This window comes from Odocoileus virginianus, chromosome 6 (assembly GCF_023699985.2).
Source record: "Odocoileus virginianus isolate 20LAN1187 ecotype Illinois chromosome 6, Ovbor_1.2, whole genome shotgun sequence".
Classification (NCBI taxonomy): Eukaryota; Metazoa; Chordata; class Mammalia; order Artiodactyla; family Cervidae; genus Odocoileus; species Odocoileus virginianus.
In genome coordinates this window covers 57623830-57640652 of record NC_069679.1, presented here as the reverse complement: position 1 = coordinate 57640652, position 16823 = coordinate 57623830, and the positions used below count along the sequence as shown (strand labels likewise).

The following is a 16823-nucleotide window of genomic DNA, read 5'->3' as shown; positions in this document are numbered from 1 at the left end:
TGTAAGCATTTAGTATTTAAATCCCACTTACTGAAAGGCCAATACATAGTAAGTAATCCATGTGTGAAATTAAATCCAACCCTAAGGAATATTTATATACATGTTGTTTTTAATCCTGTCTGAAGCCTTTCCAAGAAAATACTATGCTGAAGGATCAAAAGGCAATTTAACCAACCTGACTCCAAACTGCCACCATCCTATTCCAAGGAATATCATCACCTCAGCAATCACCATCTGCTTCAGTAGAAAACATCTAAATAGATATGCCCATCAGTTCAGTTCAGTTCATAGCCCATTTAAAAAAGAAGTTCATTTATTCAATATTAGGTTGCAAAAATTTTAAAATTACTACTCATTACTATAAATAGCCATTAAGCATTTGCATGGTTTTCTATTTGTATCTGCTTAGAGTCTATTGCTACTGTAGTCACCACTTCCTTTTTGATTCACACAGTACCGAGTGGGCTACCTGCTGGAAATCTGCCTTTCTTCATGGCAGCCTCTTAACCTTCCAAGAGTCACTTTACTAAAGGAGTCAGGGAAGGCCAAGAGTGTGTGGATGACCCTGGGAAGTCTGTCAGAACTACAGCAAGAGCTATTAAATCACAACCCCACAAGCAAAGGTAGGTAATGTCACCACACAAGTAAAAGGAAAAAAAGCTCTATCTAGTCTTGCTGACTCTGATGAGATACTGTCATGAAAATTGGGCTGGAAAAGATTGTAAGGAAACTTAGAAGGCACCTAACCTGCTCTGTTACTCAACTCAGCCCTCTGTATTCAAAGGCAAAATTGTCTCTTATTAGACAAGAGGAAAATCCACCTATCTCCTCTGAGTGTGCATTGAGTTTCTATAGAATTTAAATCCACTCAACAAGATTCCTTAACAGTTTTGCCCAAGTTGAGAGCAAACCAAGAACAAAAGCAGAGATTTCTGGCTGCAAAAAGCAGCTCTGAAGCATCTGCTTTCCTTTCCTTCCTGCCTTTGGATCTAAAGGCTGAAGCACAGGTGAGGAGCAGGGCTAACAAGGGCATGGCTCACACCACGCCCTGTGCTCAGAAATTCCAGCGCTGGGAGCCTCTGCAAGGAAGCCGCCTGGGAGCTGTACGGTCGGGCAGTCTATGGAGCTGCTCCAAGTTGTGGCTTCCATCCCTCACGTGTGGAAATGGCACACCTAGCTCTTGATCCCTACTCCTATCCATCTCCTCCAGCACCTCACCATCTTTTCCCTTCTCTGTGCCCTCTGTCTAAATAAAGTTTCCTCTGGGCATTATCTTCAGATTTAGAAAAGTTTAACCCCTTCTCTGCTTTATCCTATAAATTTATAAACTGGTATTCTCATTTCATATTCCTAAATTCTTAGTACTACATATAATGTACAGTATTTTATCATCTTTACACACTATCATTGGCTATTCATAACCAGTCTTGAACTGGGGAAGGGTCATTATATATAAAGCATCGCTGATAGTCTGAGGAGTGGGCAAGGTTTTGTGAATGAGAGTTTTTTGTTTTCCAAATCTTGTCGTTAAGAAATCATACCTTACATATAACTCTATAGGTGAGGTCAAATTCTCCATTTCCTCTTTTAATGAATTGAAATTATTTTTCACTATCATTCTAAGAAAAAGCATATGATAACTTTTAAAGTAATAGATATTAAGCATCCTTGTTTCCCCAATTAAATGGGTGCATGCACACTCAATTGTTGTGTCCGACTCTTTGGGACCCCATGGATTGTAGGTTTACTCTGTCCAAGGAATTATAAACTCCTTTAGACAGGACTAAGTCTACTTTAATGGTTTCTGACCAATCGATAAAGATACGGGCTAATGTTTACTTCAAATCTGCTGTATGTCAGGTACTATTCTAAGAGCTATAAATTAACTCATTCCTCATGACACATTTCTATTAAATCCATTTTACAGATGAGAAAACTCAGGCATGGAATGGTTAAGTACTCTGCATGAGTTACAAAGCTTGAGAGTAGTTAATGATAAATGGAAATAAACATGGCAGGAATCTTCATTTCTTTCATCATTTCCTGAGCAGCTAACCAACTTCCTCTACAAAGGCTCACATTCTCTACAGATATCTCAAAAGTAAACAATGATAAATCAAAAAAATGAGAACTGAATGGTTCTCACTGGTTCAGATCCACAAAGTCCACAGTTTCCAGTATAATTTCTAGTTCATTTGTTAGCTTGCAATACTTTCCCTTGCCTTTAGAAATACTTAAACTAATTATGTCCAAAAATAAACCTGACTAGATACTGTTCAAGTGGTTTAACCTTTATAATTAGTTTCTAGTTACCAAAAGTATTGTTTGCAGATACTATTAATATATGATTCTCACTTACAAGTCTTTCTGCCACAGAGAAGTTTGTGTATAAAACACAAAGGGAGAAAATTAAACTCAGATTTCTTTTTCAATGAACTCTATTGGCTTATAAGAATTTCCAAACCTATGTTAGCCACTTAGCAAATGAATTTTGCAAAAGTAAAAAAATACATACCTTTGAACTTCTCTGTATCCCTGTAGGGATGGGATAAAAACATAAGTAATCTGTGCTCATGGACAGTTAGAACCTGAAAGTGAGTTCTGCTTCTACATATAAAGAAAGAATAAAATAAAAATCACGCATAATCCCATCATTCAAAATTCACTACTCAACATTTCAGCACATTTATCTTCAGTCTTTTTTTTTTTTTTAATTTTTTTAAAGAAAACAAATAGGCTATCTTTGAGTTTGCTTGTTATCATTGTTGTTTACAATATATCTTTGTCTTTTGCCTGAACTATTTATTCAAGAAGTTTGTCCCTTCATTCCCAGGATTTAAGTGCTATTGTCTCCCAACCCTTTTGTAATATATTCATCTCCTTCAAAGGCAATTCAAACCATTGACAGAAAAATCATTTTAGCTATTCTGCTGTTTCCTATTTGGAAGATAAATTCTTCAATTAAAATTAAAGATTAACAAAGCCCTAGGTGATTAGCTCCCAACATTTCCAAAGGTGACTTAGCTCGTCTCAGTTGGTAATGCTTACAGATGATGGCTAAAGGTATGCACAATGAAAGGGTCAAATTGAATGTCTTTGAACCTCTGCTCTCCATTTCTGTTAATGGCCTTCCTGGTGTTAGAGATTTGTTTAATGATCAATAGTGGTTTCTCTTCCTACCACTGAGTGTTTCAGAAAGTAGCATAACCAAGTCAATGTTTAACTGGATTCTTTGGGTCTGAAATGGCCAAGTAGGAGTTGAAGGGAAGTCTCCATAGAAACCAACCTCCCAGGAAGTGGCCAAGGGTTAGTGTGAAGTGAAATAAAGCTACACAGATGTCATGAAGGGAAGAAATACTTTGGAGCTGGGCTAACTTCAGAAGTTCCTTGATTAAAATAAGCCAGTTTAAAGGCCTCAAACCACTAACCTCATGGTTTTACGGAGTGTCTTTAATGTGAAATGGGCCTGAGTCACTCTAAGCCTCACCCAAGGGTGACCAAGGTAGTACCTTTGCAAAACAAAGAGGAAGAGACTCCCTTGGCTGGCCCTGCGGACTTTGCATTCACTCAGAATCTGGAAAAAAACAGTTTATATTCATTTGCAAGACTGCAGGACCAGAATAAAGCTTTAGAAGGGCAGTTGCCGCCTCTACGAGAGACCTGGTATGGAAGATATTCTGAAGGTAAATGTAAAACCCAGCAAGAAATTTGTGGGTGTGGGCAAAGGAGAGCTACTGATAGATTAACCTGTCTACCTCTATAATCTATGAAGTTTCTTAATTATTGAAATATAAAGGAACATTTTTCAACAGGAGATAATGTTTGTCTATTTTAAGTATTCTGAGCACATTAGAATAGGTGTGTGAACTGGGAACTCAGGGCTTTTCATCATTCCACACGAGAAGGAAATAATCATTTTGTGTCAGCTTGGTTTATAGTCCTTTTGATATTTATACCTAGCTTTGCCAGGCAATTAAAATTCTTTTCCAATAGACCTTAGATGTGACAAATACTGTTTCATTCCACTTAAACGAGATGACTATGAGAATAGTCAAATTTATAGTCAGAAAATACATTGGTAGATGCTAGGGTCCAAGGGGAGAGGGGGGAATGGGGAATTAGTGTTTAAAGGGGACAGAGTTTCAGTTTGGGAAAGTGAAAAATTTGGGAGATGGATGATGGTGAGAGTTGCACAACAATGTGAATGTACTGAACTGCATAAATATGGTTTGTATAAATATAGTTAAATATGATCAAAAGAGTATGTTTTATGTGTCTTTTACCACAAAAACAAAAAATCAAACAAATTCCATAGATAAAAATGTGATGATTATGATAATCATGCATGTCAGTTGGATTTTAAATGTAAATCAATCTCTCCAGTAACATTTCATGCATCAGGCTTTGTTGTTTTGAAAGCAGTGCTGTAGGAGTGAATCCATCCTGATGTGCATTTGGAAACCACTGAATTCATTTATTGCAATACAGATGAGTGGATGGGGCACCCTCTCCCCAACCCCTTATTCTTCATGATCATCTGCAGAACTATGAGAATTTTTCCCATTGTGATTGGAAGGTCCAAGCCAGAAGGGGCTATAAATTCTCCTGTGGCATTTTACAAGATATAAACTATTTTATGACAATCATGATGATACTTAAACAGATGATACTTAGACATTCTAACCTGGGAAGAGATACATGCATATATATATATATATATATATATATATGTATGTATATGTGATATATACACACACATACACATATATGTACATTATTTTTTTTCTTTTCTTCAAATTCTATATTATTAACACAAGTAAGTTTCCATTATTGGCCAGAATATATATATTCTGTGTGTGTGTGTACACATAAATATATATATGCTTTCCTTTTTAGTACCTAGTAAGTCTTACCTAGAATGATCTTCATGGCTACTTTCTATAGAACTGATAACCTTTGACTGGTTCTATATAGCCTTTTGTTGTTGTTGTTGTTGGACTTCCTAAGCATGTTAGTAGGAATATTCCTCTTAGTCTCATTGAAATATTCATTTTTTTATCTAAACCTTCCATCTAGAGTTTTAAGATTTTGATAACCAAAGGGTAAAAGCTGATTCTAATGTGCTAGAGTCTAACTGGGAAATGTTCTTATTTTTGAAATCACAAAATCACATTAAAAATAAATAACAGTGGAATGGTAAGCATTCTGAACATTATCTTCAAGAGACCCACATTCTAACCCCAGCTTCACCAAATACCAGATAGTATGACTTTATGCTTCATCAGTTTTCTTCACCTGTAAGTCAAAGGTAAAAGTAACAGACGCCTATACCACTTCAGGAGAAGCAAATTAAATAATAGGGTGATATTGCCCCAATCATAGCATAAAAATAAGGTGTAGTCACATTGCTGAAATATAGTTTGCTGACAATATTTACATGTTTACATCCAACATGTTTTGAGTCTTGCTTGATATACTAGCATTCTTGAAAGAAAAGATCATAGAGATATTCTTTAGGTGATCATTCAAATGGTTTAAGGATAGAAACACATAATTACCCAGGAATTTTTCCATTTAAAATGCAAAATGGGACTACAGGATAGTCTGCACAACAATCAAAATCAGAATGCATCCAGATTGTTATGAGGAAAGGACAAGGAGGTCATTCACATAGCATTGGTTATGGTAGTAGTCCCAAGGGCCCAGGCTAATCAAACTGAAAAATGAAATCCATATGGATCTCCTGAACTTCTCTGTTTCCTAATGAACTTCTCTGGTTCCTTAACACTGTAGCCCTGTGTTATTTTATCAAGAATAATATTGATATGTTGTATTAGAGTGACAACTTGTAGGAATTCATTTCCCTACTTGCAGTAGGGGAGTGGATTATTTAATTGAGAATATTCAATGATAAACATTGCATATTCCTATTACACACTCAAGTTCCATTTCTTTATCACCTAATACCTATCCATCTATTAATCTATTATACCTGAAAAGAGAACTTATTTTCACTTCTTTTTTTTTTTCCATTTATTTTTATTAGTTGGAGGCTAATTACTTTACAACATTGCAGTGGTTTTTGTCATACATTGAAATGAATTAGCCATGGATTTACATGTATTCCCCGTCCCGGTCCCCCCTCCCACCTCCCTCTCTTATTTTTACTTCTTAAAGTTACTTTTTTTCTGATTTCTATTTATTTGGGAGGGATTTCATGAAATTAAAACAAATCAATGTTTCTATTTTCCAAGCCAAATTCTATGTCTGAATAACATTTCCAGTCAGTAATACATTGTTAATTGTATAATTATTCCTCTAAATATTAATTGGGGAGGAAGTGAGGAAAGCAGAAATTAAATCCTGAGTCTAGGCTAATATTTTATCATTTGCCATTATGTGGGGCCCCTGCTTTATGTCTTTCATCTTCACATTCAACCTATTGGTTAGATATACAGAACTGAAGATACAAAAAGGTGTTAACAAAGTCTAATAACTAATGATCAATTTAATGTCATAGGAAATTGCTTTTAATGGTTTGTTTTTGTTTCTCTCCAACCCTTCAAGGGCCGAGGGCCATGTATTTTGATTTCCCACTGGAACAGCAAGAAACAAGTATTATTAAAAGGCATCCACCCCGAAGACTTCAAGTAAGATGCATTTAAAAGGCTTTGTAAGGAATTTCTTGGATTTAATGGTAATATCCCTTTTTAACTATAATCATATAAGAGGGATATTGACAATAACTAAGCTAATGAGAATGTTATTAAAGAGAATGCTGTCAGTGCAAACCATATTTCTTTAGGATTTCCTTTTGTAGTGATTTCACTTTTAAGACCACCACCAATGGAAGCGGGTATAGTACCAAAGATATAGGTATCAAGGGACACAAAGGATCTGAATCTTGCACTGATTAATTGAATGATGTAGGGCAATCATGGTAACATGTAACAGTAGCAACTACTATAACTATCTAATTTCCACCTATACAAGTCTGTTACACTCTAGGCAACAATGATCTTTATCATTCATTTAATTCTCATACCCCTCAATGAGAAAGGAAGTATTATCCTTGTTTTATACATGTGCTTCAGAGAGTTAAATAACTCACCCAAGGACAGCAGGGGCCACATATCAACCAGGCCTCCAGAGCCTGTGCTCTTAACCATTGGCATAGATGATCTCTACAGTCCTTCTATCCCTAACCTTTCATCATTTGAAATGTTTGGTTAATGAAGTTGAGAACACTGAATTTAAGGCTTCCTAGGTGGCACTAGCGGTAAAGAACCTGCCTGCCAATGCAGGAGATGTGAGAGACATAGGTTAGATCTCTGGGTCCAAAAGATCCCCTGGAGGAGGGCATGGCAACCCACTCCAGTATTCTTGCCTGGAGAATCCCATGGACAGAGGAGGCTGGCAGGCTATAGTCCATAGGGTCACAAAGAGTCAGACACGACTGAAGCGACGTTAACACACTGATTTCAAGGCAGCAAAGCAGTTTTAAATGCATTCACCTTAATAAATATTTAATGAATTCCCTGTAGAGACCTATAAATTTTAAGAACCCTCATCCTAGAAGGGGAAAGAGATCCATCTGAATGGGTCCTTTGAAGTGAGCATCAGCTAAAAGCAGGGTTTGGAGCTCTCTTGTGGGCAGGATCTATCACTGATATTTGAAAAATGGAACTGGAATCAAACCCCACCTGCCACACAACTCAGTCCGGTCTCTGGACTAATCCTAGGGGTATCCGAGCTCATTTGTTGGGGATTATTTCTATTTAAGTTGGTTTTTATTTACCTGTCTTCTCCAGAAGCTCACAATTATTTGAGTGATTATATCTTTTAAAAGGAGGATCTTTCCCCAAAATTAAAAACCTAAAAATATTGTTTAGTCAATGGAAAATAAAGTGCAATTCTATCAAGTTGATATATAATTTTTAACATTTTGAGCATATCTCTACCTAAAGTGGCAATTTTAAAACTTATATTTTGTTTCTAAATCATTATAAATCAAAGGCCTCCTTTCAAAGAAGCTCATTTTATATGTTCCTGTGAAGCCTCTAAGCTGAATAACTCAAAAAGAATATTATTACTATAAACAGTGAAAAATATTTGTGTAGGAGTTTATAGTTCACAGAGTCCTTTTATATATATATCAACCGTAAATAAGCTAAAGTCAGGCTTTGACTTTCTCAAGTCAATCAAACTCAAAAAGAGAAATTTGCTATTTCAGAGTCAAAGACTACATCCCCATATCCCAACCAACCACCTTAAAAATGAAGAATCAAAACGAATTATTTGAGCATAAAAACTACATCTCATTCAGTCTTATATCTTAAGTCACTAACACAGTATGTATCCCTTGAAAGTTTATGAATAAATGAATTAGTAGATAGATGAATGAATGAAACCCATTATCCTGTGAGACTTCCCAAGTGGCAGTAGTGGTGAAGAACCTGCCTGTGAATGCAGGAGACATTAGAGACGTGAGTTCGACCCCTGGGTTGGGAAGATGCCCTGGAGATGGAAATGGCAACCCACTCCAGTATTCTTATCTGGAGAACCCCAGGGGCAGTCTACAGTCCATGGGGTTGCAAAGAGTCAGATACAACTGAAGTGAATTAGCACACACAACACATTCCTACTGGGAAAAAAAAATCAAAGTGATCTCCCTACTATTTCATATCTGTAGCATCACTGTATTGGAGGTTAAATGGAATAGCCAAAGCAACCAATGTGATAATATATAATGATATAGCAGTTTGTTAATGAACTCAAAAGTTGGGAGGCACCTAGACTTCAGGGAAGAGCTATGTCTTAGAACCTGAAAGGCAGAAGAACTTTCTCTCTGTGTATCTGCTTTCTCTCTCCTTGCAGGTCGACTTTCTCTAGTCCTCAAGACTATTTGGTGAAATTTGGCCACATTGAATTTGCATCTCATAGTTCTAGTCAAACAGACAAACTAGTCTGGCCCTCTTGGCTCTAATTCCAAATTCCTGGGAGATTTTAAAAATATTATTGGCTCAGCTTTGCTCGTGATTCTAGCTCTATTCCAATGAGCTATGACCAGAGAATATGCTCATACATTAGAAGTGTGGGCAGGGGAGCCTCCCTTTTCCCACCAATTGCCACTCCGTGTAGATTATAGAGGCAGCTCCCAGAGAAGAGGGAAATCACCGGGAACTTGGCAGACACTCCCAAAGATATCAACTATAATTATCTTCACAAATGAGGCTCAGCACATTTTCCACTACAAATGGATTTTTGAGAGAATAATAAATGCTAGGTTCCCATGACATGCTAATTAATAGCCTAACCCCTGCCAAAGAAAATTATAAAAGTATTTTTAATTATTAAACCAAATCTAATTGCAACCTAAATAATTTGAGTTTCATATTTGGCACACTCCACTTCCTGAACATCTAACTCCTCAAGTAAAGAGCAGGTCTTAAACTAAGGTTCTCCAACTCGGAGATGCTGAGATCTGAGAAGCTCTGCCAGGGAGCCCTGACTCAAATGTATCTGCCCCACGTTGAAGAGGTGATCATCACCAACCTTTCTGAGAGATTCACCTTCTCATCCAACCATCTCAGGTCCAGCCTAAGGTGGAGATGGTCCTCCACCTCTACCCCATATAGAATTTCCTCAAATGATCTCCTTGGATGACTCCTTCATGTCCAATAAAGTGTTAGTTGCTCAGTCATGTCCAGCTTTTTTTGACTCATGGACTGTGGCCAGCCAGGCTCCTCTGTCCATAGAATTTTCCAGGCAAGAATACTGGAGTGGTTGCCATTCCCTTCTCCAGGAGATCTTCCTGACTCAGGGATTGAACCCAGATCTCCTGCATTGCAGGCAGATTCTCAAAGATTTGCTTAAATCTCACTTTTCCTTTAAGGCTTATATGACAACCTGTTGACAACTGCAGGTCTTACTCTGATACTCCTGATTCCCTTGACTCTTCATTGTCTTTTCTCTGGAGCACTTATTTCCCTCTAACACACTAAGGAATTTGCTTACATATTAGGTTCATTGTGTGTTTTTCTCCACCACCTCTCATCCCCTCCTATTCCACCCCAGTGCTAGAGTATAATCTTCACAGAGGCAGGGATTTTTGTCTGTTGTCTTCACTATATATCTAAGTGCCTAGAGCAGTAGCTAGCACATAAATGATGATTTATAAGTATGCGTTAGTCAATGTTGAAAGAATGAATGGAGAAGACAGAAAGATGACATAAACCTGGATAATTCATTACACTGTTTGAGGTCTTAGATAATTTGTCACAAACTTATTCTCTCTCCTTAACTTTTCTAATCCTTTGCCCATTTTCTATAATCTCTTTCTTTGAGAGGCGAGAGTTCTTTATATACTTTAGATCTAGTCCTTTGTTACTTACATGTGTTGCAAGTATCTTCTGTCTATGGTTTGCCCTTTGATTTTGTGTGCATGTGTGTGTTTGTGTGTACACAAAGAGTTTGATGTTGTCAAATTTCTCAATCTTTATCTCTGTTTTCTATCTCATATTTTGTCAAAGAAATTTTTAAATTCCCCAAATTCACAAAGATAATTTTATTTCTAAAATATAATCTTTAACTTTTCACATTTAGGTCCTAATCCATCTTAAATTCATTAAATTCAGGTGTGAAGTTGGAATCTGATCTTATGCTTTTTCCATTTGAAAAATGTCTATTGTCCCAGAACTGTTTATGGAATCATCCTTTGTGACCATTGATTTGAAATGCTACTTCTGTCATGTATCTGACATCCACAGCTCAATGAGTCTGTTTCTGAGTTCTCTCTTCTGTTGAACTGGCCTATTTGTGTATCCACAGGAATTCTTCTCTTTCTATGTACCTTTCAGCTAAGTCTTAATATCTAGTGTGGCAGGTTCCTTTACCTTTTTCTTCTTCAGAATTGTCTTTGCTATTTATAGTCCTTTGCTCTTCCATGTAAAGTTTGGTTCTTCATGTCAAGTTCCACAAAATACCTTTTCAGCATTCTGATGGGAATGCATTCATGGATTAATCTGGGGGAAATTAACCACATTTACAATATTGAGTTTTTTAAACCATGAGCTTGGTATAAATAATTCACTCAAATTTTCTTTTAGGTCTTTCAATATTGTTTCATTTCTCTACAGGGGCCTTGTGTGATGTATTTTTAGGTTTGTTTCTCTATATCTGTATCAGGGTTCAACCAGAGAAATAGAATCTATAAAAGGAGGTATATGTCAAAAGACTTATTACAAGTTACAGGATGGTTACATGATTTGGAGGCTGACTGACAAGGCAAGGTTAAATCATAGGACAGGCTATCAGAAAGGGTAAACTGGAACTGTAGGGCATCAGTTGAAGCTTCTGTCCACAGGTAGAATTTCCTCTTCTTCAGGAAAACCTCAGCTTTGCTTTTAAGGCCTTTCAATTGATTGAATCAGGTCCATCTGGATTATCTAAAATAATCTTCTAAGGTTGTTGGTAGTTTAGTCACTAAGACTTGTCCAACTCTTGTGACCCCATGGACTGTAACCCACCAGTCTCCTCTGTCCATGGGGTTCTCCAAGCTAGAATACTGGAGTGGGTTGCCATTTCCTTCTCCAGGGGATCTTCCTGACCCAGGGATTGAACCCCGGTATCCCGAACTGCAGGCAGTTTTTTTAACTGAGCTACCAAGGGAAGCCCCTTAATCTTTTTTACTTAAAGTCAACTGATTATTGACTTTAATCAAATCTGCAAAGGAATTTCACAGGAGCTCCTAGATTAGTGTTTGAATAACTGTACACTGTAGCCTAACCAAGCTGACACATACAACTGTCCATCAAAATATCTCATTTGGTTTTTCTATCCTACTATGAATGAGGTATTTTTCCCATTTAATTTTCTAAAATATTATTATTGGTGAATAAGAAAGCTAATGATTTTTATATATTAAATTTTGAGTTCCACAACTTGATGGAAATACCTTGGTAATTCTAATTGTCTATAGATTCTTCCTGACTTTCTACATAGACAACATTTTCTATAAACAAGAATAATTTTTTCTCTTTCTCCCCAATTGTGCCTCATACAGATTTTCTTGACTTTTGCAATGAATAAAACTTCCCTTACAATGCTGAACACAAGCAGTAATAATGGACATACCTTCCCTTATCCATGTCATTAATGAGACTGGTTCTAAAACTAAATACATTTGCAATAGAATTTTGATAGGTGCTTGTCAGAGTCCCCAAAGGATAAAGATAGTTTGGTCAAATTAGGGTAAGTCAGAGAAGTTTCTTTACAAGTAACAGGGCTTCCCCAGTGGCTCAGCAGTAAAGAATCCACTTGCAATGTGGAAGATTCATAAGAAGTGGGTTTGATCCCTGGGTCAAGAAGATGCCCTGGAGGAAGAAATGGCAACCCACTATAGTATTCTTGCCTGAAAAGTCCCATTGACAGAGGAGCCTGTCAGGCCACAGTCCATGCGGTTGCAAAGAGCTGGACATGACCGAGTGACTGAGCACTCAAAAAACAGCATGGATAAGGGGTACTGGAGAAGACTCTAGAGAGTCCCTTGGACTGCAAGGAGATCCAACCAGTCCATCGTAAAGGAGATCGGTCCTGGGTGCTCATGGGAAGGACTAATGTTGAAGCTGAAACTCCAATACTTCGGACACCTGATGTGAAGAGCTGACTCACTGGAAAAGACCCAGGTGCTGGGAAAGATTGAGGGCAGGAGGAGAAGGGGACAACAAAGGATGAGAGGGTTGGATGTCATCACTGACTCAATGGACGTGAGTTTGGGTAAACTCTGGGAGTTGGTGATGGACAGGGAGGTCCATGGGGTCTCAAAGAGTCGGACACAACTGAGCGACTGAACTGAACTGAAGGGGAACCAGAGAGGGTGTTGCAGTAGCCACTAGTGGCTGCTGAGAAGTGGCTATCTTTAGCACAAAGGACTTCTAGAACCTAGAAAGGGAGAGTGGGGTAGAGGAAGCTGCTTTGAGAGGAGGGTGGGATACGGCCAACCCAATATGACTTTGCAGGGAGGGAGGCAGAGGAAGAAATATCCTGCCTCCAGTTTCTTTTTTTTTTTTTTTTTTCATTTATTTTTATTAGTTGGAGGCTAATTACTTTACAACATTGCAGTGGTTTTTGTCATACATTGAAATGAATTTCTTCTCTCAGATTTCCTACCAGGGTTCTTTAGTAGCTGACCCAATTAGAAGCCAGAAGGCAGGAGAAACTGCTTACTCTCTTACAGGCAGAGAACAGAATGTGATAAGTGGATCTGGAGAAATAAATAGAAGATACCTGGCACAATACTTTTTACTAAATTACCAACATTTCTCTCATTTATCTTATTCCTAGTATGTTGCGAGTTTTCCCAGGGCTGAGTGTTAAATTTTACTGTTTTTATTAAATAATTATTAAATAATCTACTAAGATGATCTTATGCATTTTCTTTTTAACCAGTTGATCTAATATATTACACTAATAGATTTTATGATGTGAACCATGCTTGCATTCCTGATATAAACCCTACTTGGTCATGATATATATATATATATATATATATATATATATACACACACACACACACACACACAGAAATACATTGCTGAATTTTATATGCTTAGGGTTTTTATATATATTTTCATTAGTGGAGTTGTTCTATAATTTCTTTATATATTTTTCCAGCTTTTTTCCCTCAAGGTTATACTAGTTTTACAAAATGAATTGATTATCTTTCCCTCTTTTCTGTTCTCTAAAACATTTGCTTTAACATAGTTCTTATCTATTCCTTAATAATAAAATGGGCCTGGTGTAAAATAGATAGCTAGTGTTGTATATGGAGCACATGGAGCTCAGCTCGATGCTCTGTGAAGACATACAGGTAGGGATGGGAGGCCAAGAGGATGGGGATATTTGTATACATATAGCTGATTCAGGCTTCCCTGGTGGCTTAGTGGTGAAGAATTTGCCTGCCAATGCAGGAGACATGTGTTCGATCCCTGGGATGAGAAGATCCCCTGGCAGAAGAAATGGCAACCCACTCCAGTATTCTTGTCTGGGAAATCTCACGGACAGAGGAGCCAGGCGGGCTACAGTCCATGGGATGGCAAAGAATCAGACACGACTGAGCGACTAAGCACATATGCATGCAAAACTGATTCACTGTTGTACAGCAGAAACTAACACAATATTGTATAGCAACTCTACTCCAATAAAGACAAAAAACAGACCTGTGAAACCATTTTTGATCACCTAGAATTTGGTGGATAGTGAGAAGCTTTTCTAGTAACTTAATTAGTAAAAGAATGGTTCTTAGTTGATTTGTTATCTTATTTCTTCCTGATTTAACTTTCTAAATTTATATTTCCCAGAAAACTATCCATTTTTCTAAGCTTTTGAATTTATTGCTATAAAGAATAACATCTTAGCTTCTTTATATTCAACTTTTTGAGAACACCTGTAAACAAATCTGGCTTACACTTTGATACAGCCCTTGGACTGGGTAAAGAGGTGAGAATAGCTCAGTCTCTGAATTTAAACCATGAGCCTGGCTCTATGTTTCCTTCGTATATGAAGCATTTTTTAGGTCTCTTTACTCTATGGAAATAACTTACAGCCAACAGGAGCCCCAAATGGCTTATGAATCAGCTTCCCCCAAGTTTTCTGTTCTGCTTTCTGATCAAGAGAGGTATTTATCTTGTATTAAAGCCTGACCACATCTTTTTGGTTTATGTTTTATTTTTCATTGCCAGATATTTGAATCAAAGAATGTTACTGAAATGTAAACTCATTGCAAAGCCTTGACCAGAAATTCCGCCTTGGCCTGACGACTTCTTGCTCCTTTGAACAACTTTACCTTCCTCCTAGAAACTTAAAGAACACATTCTTAAGTCATGATACCAAACACACTTTACCGTTTCTTCCAGTTGATCCTGCCACCTTTGTCTTCCTCCAAGTAAACAGAAGCAACCATCTCAGGTTGGAGCTTGTCAGCAAACTCTGCGACTTATGCTTGATGTAACCTCCTTTCCTGAATCTCCTAGCTGACACTCCACCACTCATTATCCTGACCATCTGTTTTATTTGAGAAATCTTTAGACATATCATTTTTTATATCATGAATTTTAAAAAGGCATCATCCTACCAATTCATCAGTAATTCCTCCCATTGTATTTTCTCTGAAGATGATAAAGGGAGGCATCTTGCTTTCCAGGCAAGGAAAAAGAACACTGATATGAACCCAGAATTCTGAGGCAGTTTCATTTGACCAGTTTGTTGGGAGAAGCTAGCTTTCCAGCACTTTTAGCTCTGCAGTGCTTCTCAGGCTAAGAGTAAAGGATTTAACTGAGGGGTCCTGTTTGCAGTGTCAGCTGCTGCCATCTAGTGCCCTTTGTGGAGAAACGGCCTTCTTTAGGTTCTTTTCAAGGCCTCAGAGTAATTGCCTACAAGGAGTACTTAAAGATAACTACTACTGCAGAGTCCCGGTTTGAGTTTCCTGAGCCATACAGCAAATTTCCATCGGCCATCTATTTTACATACGGTAATGTAAGTTTCCAAGTTACTCTTTCCATACATCTCACCCTCTCCTCCTCTCTCCCCATGTCCATAAGTCTATTCTCTATGTCTGTTTCTCCACTGCTGCCCTGAAAATAAATTCTTTAGTACCATTTTTCTAGATTCCATATATATGCATTAGAATATGGTGTTTATCATTCTGACTCACTTCACTCTGATAGGTTCTAGGTTCACCCACCTCATTAGAACTGACTTGAATGCATTCCTTTTTATGGCTGAGTAATATTCCATTGTGTATATGTACCACAACTTCTTTATCCATTCATCTGTCAATGGACATCTAGGTTGCTTCCCATGTTCTAGCTATTGTAAATAGTGCTGCAATGAACAATGGGAAACATGTGTTTTTTTCCATTTTGATTTCCTCAGGGAATATGCCTAGGAGTGGGATTGTTGGGTCATGTGGTAGTTTTATTCCTAGTTCTTTAAGGAATCTCCATGCCATCTTCCACAGCAGCTGCATCAATTTATACTCCCACCAATGCAAGAGTGTTCCCTTTTCTCCACACCCTCTCTAGCATTTATTGTTTGTAGACTTTTTGAATGGGATGGGGAGGGAGATGGGAAGGAGGTTCAAAAGGGAGGGGATATATATATATATGTGTGTGAGTGTGTGTGTGTGTATACATATATCCCTATTGCTGATTTATGTTGAGGTTTGACAGAAAAAAAACCAAAATTCTGTAAAGCAATGATTCAATAAAAAATAATTTTAAAAAAAAATTGGAAACAAACAAAAAAAGAGATAACTACTACTTAACCATTATCACAACTGTGGATCCAAAGAAAATGAGGCTGAAATCAGAAAAGTCTACAGAGTATATGATTCCAACTAAATGTAAAACTGTGCAGACAATAAAAATATTTGTGGTTGCCAGGGGGTTGAGGGGAGAAAGGAATGAATGGGCAGAGCACAGAGGGTTTTGGGGGATAGTGAAATTACTCTCTATATGATGCTATAATGGATACATGTCATGATACATTTATCCAAACCCAGAGAATGTACATCAAGAGTAAGCCCTAAAGTAAACCACGGACTTTGAGTAATAATGATGTGCCCATAGAGGCTCATTGATGTAGCACTCTGGTGAGAGATGTTGATAGTATTAAGGTTGTGTGTGTTTGGAGACAAGAGTACGGGAACTCTGTACTTTCTACTCAATTTTGCTATGAACATTTCTCTCTCTAAAACATAAATTCTATTAATTAAATATATATGTGTAAATAATATATAAAATATTTAATATATATACAAATAT

The 16823-nt window shown here is 37.3% G+C and overlaps 1 protein-coding gene across 2 annotated transcripts in view; it reads left to right on the top strand.

The window, feature by feature from the left end:
* Positions 1-3275: 3275 nt before the first annotated feature.
* CCDC198 (coiled-coil domain containing 198) overlaps positions 3276-16823 on the top strand; it is a 29649-nt gene continuing 16101 nt past the window's right edge. For both annotated transcript variants that reach the window (XM_020874188.2, XM_020874186.2), the window contains exons 1-2: positions 3276-3683; positions 6568-6650. In XM_020874188.2, the coding sequence (XP_020729847.2) occupies positions 3461-3683; positions 6568-6650 (306 nt within the window). In that variant the 5' untranslated portion in view covers positions 3276-3460. The remainder of the gene's footprint in view (positions 3684-6567; positions 6651-16823) is intronic.